Raw genomic sequence first — 13,636 nt, 5'->3', positions numbered from 1 at the left:
TCCCATCAAATACCATCGACCCCATATCAGCTCCCTTTGCCACTCGCACACCTCCGCACATGCATCCCTCCGTCGACACGACGCGACCCCCAGAATGAGCATCGGCCATGGTCTTCTCCGGCCTGCTCACCTCGGGCGACAGGCCTGCCTCTAGCCGTTCCAGGTCCAGCGCCGACTCCGACCTGCTCCCCGACTACATCCACGACGACTCTCAGCTGCCCTGCAACCCGCCCCAGCGCCCCGACCTGCGCGAGCTCAACAACTGTCTCGAGGCCCTCGCCGCCGTCTTCCCCGACATCCAGATCGAGGTCTTCCGCGAGCTGCTCTCCAGTTTTGACGGCGAGTCCAGGCTCGCCCTCGTCGCCGATGCCCTCCTCAAGAACCGCGTCACATGGGTCAAGGGCCGCTGGAGGGTCCTCGACAAGGGCCTCCCGCATCCCGAGGGCGTGCCCCGCGCAGAGACCTTCCGCAGCAAGGAGTACATACGTGCCGTCCGCACCCTCGCATACCACGAGTTCAAGGGTCTCTCCAAATCCTCCATCAACGCAGTCCTGGCCGAGTCCAACTACTCCTACCTGGATGCCCGGCAGATACTCGTGTCCCTCTCCTCCAAGTCATGGCGCTTCACCATATCGTCAATCCTGCTGCGTCGGAGACCCATAGCCACCGGTGAAGCAGAACACCACCCCCTGGTAGTATGGCGATCGTCTGGCCGGGGCTCTATATACCCCGCCATACGAGCCACCGGCAACGCCGAATTTGACCGGGAGCTCTTCGAGGCCCTCATCGCCCCGCTGAAGGATAAGCAAAGAGAGGAGCGAGAGACAAAGGACCGCGAGTTTGCCGTCCAGCTCAACAACGAAGAGGCAGAGGCAGCTGACTCCACCCACGAGTGCGCCTGCTGCTTCGTCCCGGGGGCCTTCGAGGAGTTCACCCACTGCAACAGGGACGGACACATGATCTGCTTCCGCTGTGTCCAGCACTCGATCAAGGAGGCCGTCTTCGGCCAGGGCTGGCAAAGCACCATCAACCCGGAGACGGGGACCCTCAGGTGCATGGCCGTCGAGGGGAGCGACTGTCCCGGACACATCCCCCAGGACCACATCCGGCGGGCCATGGAGGAGGAGAAGAAGGGGGCAGAAATCCTGCATAAGCTCGATCAGCGCCTAGCCGAGCATAGCCTGCTGGCTACCAACATGCCCCTCGTGCGGTGCCCGTTTTGCAACTACGCCGAGATTGATGACATTTACATGCCTGCTCACCAGGCCCGCTTGCGCGTTAGGATCGACAGCGTCATCAATTTCGTGCTCCTCGCCCTCTGCATCGGAGTCACACCCCTCCTCCTCCCGGTGGTCGTCCTATCCTCCCTGCTTTGCCTGATACTCAGCTCGCAGCAGACGTTTGGCCACTACCTTCGAGCTGAGTGGAGCAAAGCCATTGGGAGGCACCGCCGGCGGCGGCGCGGCCAGAAGTTCACCTGCCAAAATCCCGAGTGTGCGCGGGCCTCGTGTCTGTCCTGCAACAAGTCGTGGACCGACGTGCACGTCTGCAACGAGTCCTCCCTCGTCGCGCTCCGCACGCAGATCGAGCAGGCCATGAGCATGGCTGTCAAGCGCGTCTGCCCCCGCTGCAATACCTCCTTTGTGAAGAACGCCGGCTGCAACAAGCTCACCTGCCCCTGCGGGTACAAGATGTGCTACGTCTGCCGCGCCGACCTCACCGAGGAGGGCTACCGCCACTTCTGCGATCACTTCCGCCCGGACGGCGACCCCCGGCCCTGCGGCGAGTGCGACCGCTGCAACCTCTGGGAGTCGGAGGACACGGACCAGGTCCTGCGTGAGGCACGCCTGGAGGCTGAGCGCAAGTGGAAGGACATGGAGCACCGCGACCTGTCGGGGACGGAGAAGGCGTTCCTCGAGACAGGTGTCGCGTCGGGCAGGGAGGATAGCAGCGTCGAGTACATGATTCTCCACGGTCGGTTGCCCACGCTGGCGCAGGTGTTTGATGGTCTTGTGGAGAGCATATTTGTTTAGAGTACGGCGTCCAAGGCGTATACCATGATGCACGCCGACTGACTTGGGTATAAGGGCGCGTTGGCTATGGGAAATCACTACTTTTTTTTTTTGATATGGCACTGGCGTTGGATTGATTTGATTTTCTCGCCCCAAGGGAACTAACTCCTAGATGGAATCGAGACAGCAAGACCGAGTGGATATACGTGGATGGGGAGACCAAGAGGATACCAGAACACATTTATTTGGCTTGCAGTAAAGAAAGAGCTTTATAATACACAAACAACGTCTTGGCAGTTTTGGCCTTGTATCCAACCATCCTCCAACATAGATATCGTTACATCGTCTTCTTCTTCTTCTTCTTCCTTCTTCTACTTTTTTTTTTACATCTTGCTCTTGTCACCAGTCATCAGCTCCGCCGCGGCACCGGCAATGGCCAGCTTGCCCGTCTCCTTGACCTTGACCTGGAAGGTGACCTTGGAGCCGTCGCGCCACATCTCGGTCACGAGGGTCTGGCCGGGGATGACGGGGCCGGCGAAGCGGACCTTGATGTTCTTGAAGGGGCCGAACCTGGGTGATTGCTATCAGCAAGATATTCTTTGGTTCTTCTATTTTGAGATTAGGAACTTACTTGTCGTAGACAGCCTTGCCGGCAAAGCCAAAGGTGCAGAGGCCGTGGAGGATAGGGGCCTTGAAGCCGCCCATCTTGGCAAAGGCGGGATCGACATGCAGGGGGCTAATAGAGCAGATCAGCATGGGTTTCTTTCTCTCTGAAGCTGCAGAGACCGAGGGTGGATAGACTCACTTGTAGTCACCGCTCAGGCGGTAGATGGCGGCCTGGTCCTCCTTGGTGGAGTCCTCGACGACGACATCAGGGGCCCTGCTGGGCGGGGTATTGGCCGCGGTGGCAGGGCCGCGGTCCGCGCCCCTCTTGGGGCCGCCGAAGCCGCCGCTGCCGCGCAGGAAGACGGTCATCTCGTTGTAGAAGACCTCCTCGCCCGTGTCGGCCAGGACGGTGGTGACGCCGTTCTTGACGATGGCGGCGCTGCCCTTGTCCACCACCTCGAGCAGGCGGGCGCGCGAGGCGAGGCGCGCGGCCGTGGGAAGGGGCCACTTGCGCACCTCGAGGTACTGCTCGCCGTGGAGCAGCATCATGGGCGAGAAGTTGGGCACGATGGCGTCGTAGTCAAAGGGCATCTCGGCGTTGAAGGGGGGGATGACACCAAAGGTGGGCAGAATCTGGAAGTCCTCGGCACCCTCAAAGACGTACTTGAGGTCGGTGGCCTTGGCGCCCACACCCAGGTTGTAGAGGATGGCGTCGCGCTCCTCGTACTTGAACTCGGTGGCTGCGCCCTCACGCTTGACGGCCTCATTGATGGCAGCGAGATGCTCGCTGACGGCGCCGGCGCCGGACTCATCCTTCTGCACACGGGACTCGCATTAGCACACTACTACAGTTGATGGAACAAGGGCTTTTATAAAAGAAAAGATCTAACACTATATACAGAATCACTTCATACCTTGGCGCTTCGGTTCTCCATGTTGGCCATGACCCTCTGCAGCGAGTCCTGCATCTTCTCCGGGTGGTCCGCCTTGGGGCTATCAAAGTCGACAATGTCGGCCCAGTGCTTGACCACCTCCTCGGGCACCAGGGGCACATCGACGGGGAAGCCGTAGCCGCCGGCGCGCTGCCAGCGGGTGCGGCCGACCCAGCCGCTGCCAACCTCGTACAGGCCGTTGGTGGGGTCGGGGCACTTGTCGCTGCTGAGGGCGAGGACAACAGGCGCGATGTAGTCGGGCTTGAAGGCCTGGACCATCTCCTCGGGCATGATGGTGGCCGTCATGGCGGTGCCGGCGTTGGGGGCAATGGTGTTGACGTAGATGTTGTACTTGAAACCCTCCTGGGCGAGGGCGCGGGAGAAGCCCAGAATACCGCATTTCTGCGTCAAAATCAGCATGTGCATTATTGAATAAGGGCCAGCTGGGGAGACTTACCGCGGCAGCGTAGTTGGCCTGGCCGAAGTTGCCATAGATGCCGCTGGTGGAGGTGGTGTTAATGACACGGCCATACTTCTGCTTGAGGAAGTAGGGCCAGGCGGCCTTGGTGGTCTTGTAGGTGCCGCGAAGGTGCACGTTCATGACGGGGTCCCACAGATTGTCGTCCATGTTGGTGAAGGCCTTGTCACGGAGGATACCGGCATTGTTGACGAGGATATCAATGCGGCCAAAGGCATCGATGGCACCCTTGATGACGGCCTCGCCATCCTCGGCCGAAGCCTTGACGCCGACGGCCTTGCCGCCCATCTTCTTGATCTCCCCGACGACGGTGTCAGGGTTCATGAGGTCGTTGACGACGACGGAGGCGCCGTGCTTGGCAAAGGCCAGGCAGTAGGCACGGCCAATGCCAGCGCCACCACCGGTGACGAGGGCGACCTTGCCGGTGAAGTCGAGCTTCTCGCCCTGCTCATTGGGACCCATCTTCATGGACTCCTCGAGCAGAGTCATGAAGTCGTTGGGGCCGCTGGGGTACTGGGGGTTGGAGAAGTCGACCACCTTGTTCCACTTCTTGAGGATGGCGCCGGGGGTGTAGGAGTCGTCGGCCTTGAGGAGCAGACCGGTGGAGCGCTCCCAGCGGATCTTGGACATGGCACCGGCACCGACCTCGAAGATGCCACCGGTCTCGGTGGTGTTGTTCTTGTGCACCAGAACGGCGACAAGGGGCACAACCCAGTCGGGCTTGAGGTTCTCGAGGACATCCGGGGGCATGACGGTCTGGGTCATGCGGCTGGCGGCTTTGCGGTTTTGTCAGCCAACGGCTCTGGGGGATATGGTGGACGATGGCCCTGGGGGCTAAGCTTACCAATGGGTGCAATGACGTTGCAGAGGATGTTGTACTTGGCACCTTCCTTCGCCAGGGTCTCGGTGAAGCCGACCATGGCCAGCTTGGCAGAGGAGTAGTTGGTCTGGCCAAAGTTGCCGAACAGGCCGGCGGCAGAGGCGGTGTTGATGACGCGACCGTACTTTTGCTTGCGGAAGTAGGGCCAGGCGGCACGAGCGCACTTGTAGGCGCCGCGGACGTGGACCTTGTTGATGAGGTCCCAGTCCTGGTCGGTCATGTTCTTGAAGCTGATGTCACGGAGGATGCCGGCGTTGTTGAGCAGGATGTCGACGCGGCCAAAGGCCTGGATGGCGGTGTCGATGATGCGCTCGCCATTCTCGACGCTGTCGTAGTTGGCGACAGCCTTGCCACCAGCCTTCTTGATCTCGTCGACGACGACATCGGCGGCCTTGGTGGAGTTACCCTCGCCCTTGAAGGAGCCGCCGAGGTCGTTGACGACAACGCTGGCACCGCGCGAGGCGAACCAGAGGGCGTAGACCTTGCCCAGGCCACCTCCGGCACCGGTGACGACGACGACCTGGCCGTCGTATCGCAATTGCTCAGCCATGGTGATGTGTGTGTGAGGGAGAGAGTTGATGGGGGATGGAAGGGGGAGGAGATGAGCAGCGGAGGAGGTGGAAGGGGGAGGGGAGGTAAAATATGGAGGAGGGAGAGGGGATCTGTTGGACGGTTGGACCGTAGCCGAAGCCCTTTTACGAGCTGGTTGTCGAATCTGGGGCAATGAGCTTGACACAACCCGAGCAGTGACCCAGTTGCTGCAGCACGGCTCCATCCCAAGAGCCTCGGCTTACCATGGGCCGCCGAGGGGGGTTTCCCGGGCCAGCCGCTAATCCGCTTCCAGATGGCCCCAGCTTCACATGCAAAAGATGAGGTCATGCCACAGGCCCTGCTAACGCCTGCAGGCCGCTGGAGGGAATCTCCCCCAGGCCACCATCGTTCGCTGGAGTCTGGAGTCCTGGCCAGTGGAGGCGCGCTGGGGGATTCCCCAAGTCACCCGCTGTATCCGTATTCCGTATCCGTAGTCACGTCACATGCGCCACCTCCCGTCCTGGAGCCGATTCACAAATGGAAGCCCCGGATGATCAGAAGCGTAAAATGTACCCGTGGCACGCTGTCCGATGTCACTATAGGGGGAGATGGCCCTTGGAGAACTTGTCCCTTAAGGGGCCGACACCAAACAACCCAAACAACGTTGAAGCGTTCATCAATTGCTTGCCCAGCCCCAGTCTTCCACCTTGTTCCTGAAGGCTAATAAAGCCGACAATCGGCGAGAATCCCGTTCCCCCACACTTCCCTCCAGCATCGCGGGGAACGGAACTCACCGCGCCGTCATCACCATGCCTCCCATGCTGAACACCTCCCGCGCGCCAACCCGACCGCCGCCCTGAACTCGTCCGCCATGGCCGCCACCTTTGTAGACGACAAGACACCCATCTGCGTCCCCTTCATCCTCGGGCACCTCAAGGCGCACCATGGCGACCGCCCCTTTGTCATCGGCCTCAACGGCATCCAGGGCGCCGGGAAGACCACGCTGGTCAGGGCCCTCGCCTCGGCCCTCGAGGCCCAGGGCGTGCACACCCTGGTCTGCAGCATAGACGACTTCTACCTCAACCACGCCGACCTCGTCGCCCTCGGCCGCGAGCACCCAGACAATGCCCTGGTGCAGCACCGCGGGGAACCTGGTACGTGGCCCGGACTTCCTCCTGGGCTGAGACAGAATAGAGAGAGAGAGAGAGAGAGAGAGAGAGATCTGACCCATGCCTCCAGGAACCCATGATCTCCCCCTGGCCACAAGCTTCTTCGACGCCATCATGCAGGGCAAGCCCGCCAAGCTGCCCCAGTACGACAAATCCGCCTTCTCGGGCCACGGCGACCGCGCCCCAGAGTCGCAGTGGCGCCCCGTCAACCAGCCCGGCCAGCCCCGCGTCCGAGCCGTCATCCTCGAGGGCTGGTCCGTCGGTTTCCGCGCCCTGAGCCCAGAGGACGTCGAGGCCAAGTGGAGGAGTCCGAGCCGCACGCTCGCCAACCACAAGCTTGAAGACCTCCTATTTGTCAACGACAAGCTCAGGGGCTATGACGCGCTAACGGATCTGTTTGATGCCTTTATCCACATTGATGCCGAGGATCTAACGTTTGTCTACGCGTGGCGAGCAGAGCAGGAGGAGCACATGAGGCGGGACAAGGGGGATCCCAAGGCCGGCATGACCCCGGAGCAGGTCGTCAAGTTTGTTGATGGCTACTTCCCAGCCTATGAGCTGTATACGGACAGGGTACGGAGCGGCATTCTCCCTGGGCAGCCAGGGAAGCAGCTGAGGATGGTGGTGGGCCGTGACCGCAAAGTCAAGGAGGTCCATCGGATTTGAGTTGAATTCGCCCATCTACCCCCATAAATGCGATAAACTCCGGTCAAAATTATAGTACATGCGATTCCGTTTTAGAAAAATGGCCTCGCAACCCGGGCAAAGCAAAGTAATCATAAACTCCACTTCATGCAGCCATAACAGTCGTAAGGGGTATCAATATCCCATGCACCCAAGTCAACATCGACGCCATGCACCTTGCAACGCCCTCTCAGATGCCCCTGTCGCCAACAACACGCTGGCCATCCTGCCTCATCTTGACCAGCTTCTGGTCAATGGCTTCCGATCGAAGCCGCACAGCCTCCTCATGCCTCGACGCTTCAGCCTCAAAGTCATGAACCATCCGTCTCTTTTCGCGGCGCGCATCCCTCAAGCCGTTCATGAGATCGGAGAAACGTTCGACAAACCAATCCCCCGACTGTTCCCAATCCTCCATAGGCAAGCTGGAGAAGAAAGACCGCTGCTCTCTCTCGGACTGATGTTTCATCTGGTCGAGCTTCGTCGCAAGCGGATCTGCATTACCTCTATAGCTGTTTTGCATCGCTGCCTGTGCGGGGTCCAGATCAAACGGCTCTCTCTGGAGCTCGGTATAAGTCATACTGCTAAGGGCCATGTCGTCGTAGTCGGGGCTCGCGCGGCCTCGTTTCTTGGTCTGAACGTGGCGATTCAGGTTCATCACCGGCGGCATAGGGCTCTCCATGAGAGTCTTGTGGGGTAGCGAATTGACTTTGCTTGCCTTCGGTGTCTCGTGCAGAGCATCTTGCTCAGCCTGGGAGCCCTCATCATCGCTCAGATCGATAACCATGCTTGTTCCCCGGGTTGTTTCTTTGTATCCAGGTTGCCATCTCGGCCTCTCTGAGCTGAGCGACGGACTTCTCGGCCTCCCTTTGCCGGGTTGTTTATCTCTGACGGAAGAGCGTGGTCTCCGAATCTTCACCTCCCTTACGGGAAGATTCTTAGACTTTTCAACCGGCGACGGCGCACGGTAGTTGGGCTTCTGATGCCTGCCGTTTCTCTCTTTGATGCCGCCGTTCTGGAATCCATCCTTCATGTGTGACAGACTTTGCCGTCCCGGACCTGACTTGACAACCATGTACCCTCCTTCCTCGCTCCACTGAAACTGAGGCACGCTGCTAGGCCTGTGACGGAAAAGCTCGAGTTCACCTTGTCCGGCATTCCTAGCGTCTTTGGGGTGCTCGGGCCTCGCCTCCTCGAAATGGTCGACATAAACATCTTCCAGCTCGTTTTGCGGCGTCGTGAGACCCGAGTTCATGAAATCCTCCCCAAGCTGCGAGCCTTCAAAAAGCGAACGGTGCGACCGCGCAACCTCATCCAGGGGCTCGCCCAGCTCTGGAGATGGTTCTCGTTTCTGCTCCTCGGGGACCTGGGCGTTTGCCTTTTGCGTCTGCTGGGTTATGGTCTTCTGGGGCGAAGGGGGCAGCTGTTGAGCCCGCCAAACTCTCGGGACCGGAATCCGAGCATTCTCAGCAAGGGTTTCTCTCGTAGGAATAGGGATGTCGGCAGATGCGACATGGGGTGTGCCAGAGCGCTTCTGCTGGATGTCGTGCTTCGGTGCGGGGGCATTGTAGTGGGCCTGGGCATCCGAATTGCCTCGAACAAAAGCTTTCAGGCGACCGGAGCGGTCCCTCATTGTCATCGGGTTGGGTCGGGATGCCATGACTCTTGACTCCCGGGTCCAGGTTTGATGCGAAGATGCAGACAGAGGCCAGAGTGCGACGCGACGCGACAAAGAGAAGCTTAGGAAGTCGCGAAGTCAGGTGATGCAAATCTGAGTCAGCAAGAACACTTCTCGCCTAGGTACGCAGTTAGGTACCTACCTACCTAGCTACCCTAGACCAATCTTATGAGTACAACTCGCCCGAGTCACCCCCCTCCAACTCTAAATCCAGGGACTCCAGATCTCCGTGTATCGCAGCACTCCACAACCCCACCAGATGCGGCTTGGCTGCCTGTTAGGGCAATAGTCCAGAACTTTGTTCATCCGGGTTCCGCGGACCCCCGACATGGGCCCCGATTAGGCTCCGAGTCCACTTTGTCCGGCTGCCCGGTCGTCCATCCCCACGCATCGGTGAGACGCCTCAGAGCCTCAGAGGCTGTCAGAGCCTCAGAAACACGCCGCTCCCACGTCGTCCTGCCGCATTGACTCGGTGGCTTCCGTCCAGCCTGAGCCTTGGCTGCCCAAACCGGACACTGGAGACCGTCTCGTTGGTTGATCGGATGTTGTCTTGGCCAACCAGCGTGGCTTCTAGCGGCCCGCCAGCTGACGATGGCATCGAATTTTGCCTCTTGACCCGTCCTTAGGCCCCGTCCCCCCATTTCCAATCTTGTTGAGCACCCATGGTGGTGGCTGTACCACAGATTGCACCTTAACTCGTTAGATACCCAAAGTATTTAACATGGACCCTCATCCCGGTGCTTGTACAATGTATTCCCCGTCACTCGTTTATCGACCCGTGTTCTATCCTTCTAGTTATAGTAGGATCGCTTGTCTCGTGTGCCAACATCTCTCCCCCTGCCCGTCATGAAGGAGATGGCCACACAAGCCGAGACTGGCCACGTCTCTGGCCAGTCCAACGAGCCACTCCCCCGCCCAGCTCATGCTCTAGATTCTAGCAGGGTCGTTCACGAGCTGGGAACAGATGCCACGCAGGGCCTGACGTCTGAAGCCGCGGCCGAGCGTCTGTCCAAGTATGGCCCGAACGACCTGGGAAAGGAGAAGGGCGTCCAGCCGTTCCAGATTTTCATCGCCCAGATCTTCAATTCCATGACCATGGTAATTCCCCCCCCGGCGTTTGTCAGGTTCAGAAAGTTCAATAACTGACTAGCAATGAATCTCAGGTCCTTCTCCTGGCTCTCGCTGCCAGTTTTGCCATTCAGGCCTGGATCGAGGGAGGTGTCCTGGGTGGTATAATTCTCATTAACATCGTCATTGGTTTCTACCAGGACCTACAGGCCCAACAGACCATTGCTTCGCTCGATTCACTCAACTCGGCCACGGCACGTGTAATCCGCGGGGGGGCCAGCGTGACCGTTGACGCCGCCAGTCTCGTGCCCGGTGATGTGATCGAGCTCAAGATGGGTGATATGGTTCCTGCTGATGCCCGGATCCTCGACTGCGTCAACCTGGAGGCTGACGAGGCCGCCCTCACTGGCGAGTCTGTGCCGTCTCGCAAGGACCCCGAAATCACCTTTGGCAACGGCGACGACAGCGATGACAGCTCTGACGACATCGGTCCCGGAGACCGTCTCAACATCGTCTTCAGCTCCACCACCGTCACCAAGGGCCGTGGCCACGCTGTTGTTTTCGCTACTGGCATGTTCACCGAGATTGGCGCCATCGCTGCGGCGCTGCGTGATCAAACTGGCGGACGAAGAGTGAAGCGTGACGAGAATGGTCATGCCTCGGCCAAGGACTACATCCTCTTTGGGTTGCTCAAGATCTGGGACTTTTGTGGCGAGTTCCTCGGTATTACAGTCGGCACGCCGCTGCAGCGCAAGCTCTCCAAGCTGTTCCTCACCATCTTCGGGTTGGCCATTATCTGTGCCATCATCGTCATCGCCGCCAATAAGTTCATTTCCAGAAACGATGTTATCATCTATGCCATCACGACTGCCATCGGCACTCTCCCTGTCACCCTCATTCTCGTCCTCACCATCACTATGGCGGCTGGAACCAAGGTCATGGTCCAAAGACACGTCCTTGTACGCAACATGCGATCACTGGAAGCTCTTGGAGGCGTCACAAGTACGGCATCCCCCGGCACCCCTTTTGCCTCGAAGGCTATTGCTGACATGCCGCAGACATTTGCTCCGACAAGACAGGAACTTTGACACAGGGTAAGATGGTTACCAGGATGGCATGGCTCCCTGGCTATGGGACTTACACCATTAACGTAACCAACGAGCCTTACAACCCTGAAGCCGGAAACGTCGTCTTTAGCAGAATCCCGCCGAGTGAAATCCGTGATGGCACAACAACCGCTTTCGAGGTGTCGGCCCTCGAGGAAGAAGACTCGAATTCGTCCGTCAAGTCGTTCCTCAACGTCGCCAACCTGGCCAACTTGGCCACGGTGAAGAAGGTATCCGACGACAAGGAGACCGATACTTCCTCAATAAAGAGCCGATGGCAGGCCCAGGGCGACCCCACCGAGATTGCCATCCAGGTCTTTGCCGCTCGCTTTGGCAGACACCGGGAAACACGCTCATCATTTGATGAGACCGAGTGGAAGCAACTGGTCGAGTTCCCCTTCGATTCCGCAGTCAAGAAGATGTCTGTTCTCAGCCAGAGCAAGACATCCGGCGAGGTCCACGTCCTTACCAAGGGAGCTGTTGAGCGTGTAATTGAAAGCTGCGTCCAACTGGCCGGCCCTGACGGCGCTCTGGTTCAAATGACGGACAGCTCCAAGGCCGACATCCTGTCCAACATGGAAGCTCTCGCCCGCCGAGGCCTCCGTGTCCTGGCCCTTGCTAGCCGCACCTCTCCCCGCCCCGTATCAGCTGATGAGGCACGCCGAGGCACCCTCAAACGCGAGGAATTCGAATGCGACCTCGTCTTCCGTGGGCTCATTGGCATCTACGACCCTCCCCGACCCGAGTCTCGACCCAGCGTCTTCAAGTGCCACCAGGCAGGCATCCGTGTGCACATGCTGACGGGAGATCATCCCGAGACGGCCCGCACCATCGCCACTGAGGTCGGCATCCTCCCCAGCCGAACTGAACTCCTCCGACAAGATATTGCCCAGGGCATCGTCATGACGGCCTCTGAATTCGACCGCCTTTCTGACGAACAGATCGACCAGCTTCCAGAGCTGCCCCTCGTGGTCGCCCGGTGCGCCCCCTCCACCAAGGTTCGCATGATCGATGCTCTTCACCGCCGCGGGCGCTACGTTGCCATGACCGGTGACGGCGTCAACGACAGCCCCAGTCTCCACCGTGCAGACGTCGGCATCGCTATGGGTCTCGGAGGAAGCGACGTGGCCAAGTCCGCCTCGGATATCGTTCTCAGCGATGACAACTTTGCCAGCATCCTCAATGCCGTTGAGGAGGGACGCCGCATCTTCGACAACGTCCAAAAGTTCATGCTCCACGTCCTCGCCGCTAACGTTGCCTTTGTCACCACGCTCCTCATTGGCCTCGCCTATAAGGATGAGAGCGGAATTTCCATCTTCCAGATCACCCCCATCGAGATTCTCTTCATGCTTCTCGTCGCCGGCGCCTTTACCGAGACCGGTCTCGGCTTCGAGTCTGCCTCACCCGACATTCTCAGGAGGCCACCCCAAAGTGTACGTTTGCATTCTCCCCCGCATATCACACATGCCATGCTAACCTGCGCCTACAGCTCAAGCACGGTGTCTTTACATTCGAGTTCCTCGCAGACCTGGCCGTTTACGGCCTCATCATGGCCGTCTGCATCATCACCGCCTTCGTCAGCGTTCTCTTCGGCCTGTTTGAGGGCCACCTGGGCCACGACTGCAACATCCGCTGGTCCGACTCGTGCAACGGCGTCTTCCGCGCGCGCTCCACCTGCTACACGGCCATGATGTGGATTTTCCTCTTCTTCGCCTGGGAGCTTGTCGACGCCCGCCGCTCCTTCTTCGATGGTATCATCTCCGACACGCGCGCCTGGGCTGGCCGTCTCTGGCGCAACCCCTTCCTCTTCTGGTCTGTTATCGTCGGGTTCATCGTCGTCTTCCCCACACTCTACATACCTGTCCTCGACAAGAAGGTCTTCCTCCACACCGGCATTGACAAGGAGTGGGGCATCGTTTTCGCCGTCAACGTGCTCTTCTTCGCCGGCGCTGAGACTTGGAAGTGGTCAAAGAGGGTCTACTTGCGCCGCAACAACCTCATGCTCAGGAAGGATGAGGTTCTCGGCGAGGAAGACCTTGAGGCTAGAGTGTTTCAAAGGTTCTACCAGAGTGATGAAACTGAGAAATAAATTGCCATGATACCCACACATAATAGTAGTTATGTATAGATTGATACCCTGGATATCGCCCCAACTTGTCATAGAATAGAGAAGCAACATATGAAAATTACCTTCTGGTGTCGAGCCAGAACTGTCTCATAAAAGTCAAGCTTTTTTGTGGTACCATTATCAGTCTCTGGCTGTTTCTGAGGAACTTCATCGTATTGAAAGCAGCTAGCATCAAATTTTCTCTTTAGCTGACCCTCCCTAAGTATCATGGCAGGACCCCAAGCGATCCTGTGTCGCTAGGGAAAGCTATGTTAGCAAGCTGCCCTGGGTGAGCTACTTGAAATGTACTAGTACAACACTCCACATAGGTGTCAGACCCGCCGATTACCGGCTATCAACCTCCTCCATCATTACCGTGTCATAGAAT

At 58.8% G+C, this 13,636-nt stretch overlaps 5 protein-coding genes across 5 annotated transcripts; 3 read left to right on the top strand and 2 right to left on the bottom strand.

The window, feature by feature from the left end:
• Positions 1 to 107: 107 nt before the first annotated feature.
• On the top strand, positions 108 to 2,033 carry ACO1O0_004257 (E3 ubiquitin-protein ligase; the record flags this gene model as incomplete). The annotated part of the gene is made up of 1 exon (XM_083193698.1): positions 108 to 2,033. The coding sequence occupies one exon, from the start codon at positions 108 to 110 to the stop codon at positions 2,031 to 2,033; it is 1,926 nt and encodes a 641-aa protein (XP_083050646.1).
• A 362-nt stretch (positions 2,034 to 2,395) lies between these two features.
• On the bottom strand, positions 2,396 to 5,458 carry FOX2 (bifunctional hydroxyacyl-CoA dehydrogenase/enoyl-CoA hydratase FOX2; the record flags this gene model as incomplete). The annotated part of the gene is made up of 6 exons (XM_083193697.1): positions 2,396 to 2,582; positions 2,644 to 2,748; positions 2,818 to 3,434; positions 3,533 to 3,952; positions 4,008 to 4,804; positions 4,873 to 5,458. The coding sequence occupies 6 exons, from the start codon at positions 5,456 to 5,458 to the stop codon at positions 2,396 to 2,398; spliced, it is 2,712 nt and encodes a 903-aa protein (XP_083050645.1).
• Positions 5,459 to 6,310: 852 nt separating this feature from the next.
• ACO1O0_004255 (P-loop containing nucleoside triphosphate hydrolase protein) lies at positions 6,311 to 7,274 on the top strand (the record flags this gene model as incomplete). The annotated part of the gene is made up of 2 exons (XM_083193696.1): positions 6,311 to 6,593; positions 6,679 to 7,274. The coding sequence occupies 2 exons, from the start codon at positions 6,311 to 6,313 to the stop codon at positions 7,272 to 7,274; spliced, it is 879 nt and encodes a 292-aa protein (XP_083050644.1).
• A 208-nt stretch (positions 7,275 to 7,482) lies between these two features.
• On the bottom strand, positions 7,483 to 8,922 carry ACO1O0_004254 (extracellular mutant protein 11-domain-containing protein; the record flags this gene model as incomplete). Its single annotated transcript, XM_083193695.1, has 1 exon — positions 7,483 to 8,922. One exon carries the CDS (start codon positions 8,920 to 8,922, stop codon positions 7,483 to 7,485), a length of 1,440 nt encoding a protein of 479 aa, XP_083050643.1.
• Positions 8,923 to 9,813: 891 nt separating this feature from the next.
• Positions 9,814 to 13,230, top strand: ACO1O0_004253 (uncharacterized protein; the record flags this gene model as incomplete). The annotated part of the gene is made up of 4 exons (XM_083193694.1): positions 9,814 to 10,065; positions 10,131 to 11,037; positions 11,094 to 12,574; positions 12,631 to 13,230. 4 exons carry the CDS (start codon positions 9,814 to 9,816, stop codon positions 13,228 to 13,230), a joined length of 3,240 nt encoding a protein of 1,079 aa, XP_083050642.1.
• Positions 13,231 to 13,636: the final 406 nt, after the last annotated feature.

This window comes from Amphichorda felina (genome assembly GCF_050947745.1).
Source record: "Amphichorda felina strain 45539 chromosome Unknown scaffold_4, whole genome shotgun sequence".
Lineage (NCBI taxonomy): Eukaryota > Fungi > Ascomycota > Sordariomycetes > Hypocreales > Bionectriaceae > Amphichorda > Amphichorda felina.
The sequence above is the reverse complement of the archived record's forward strand: the minus strand, read 5'-3'. Positions and strand labels throughout refer to the sequence as shown.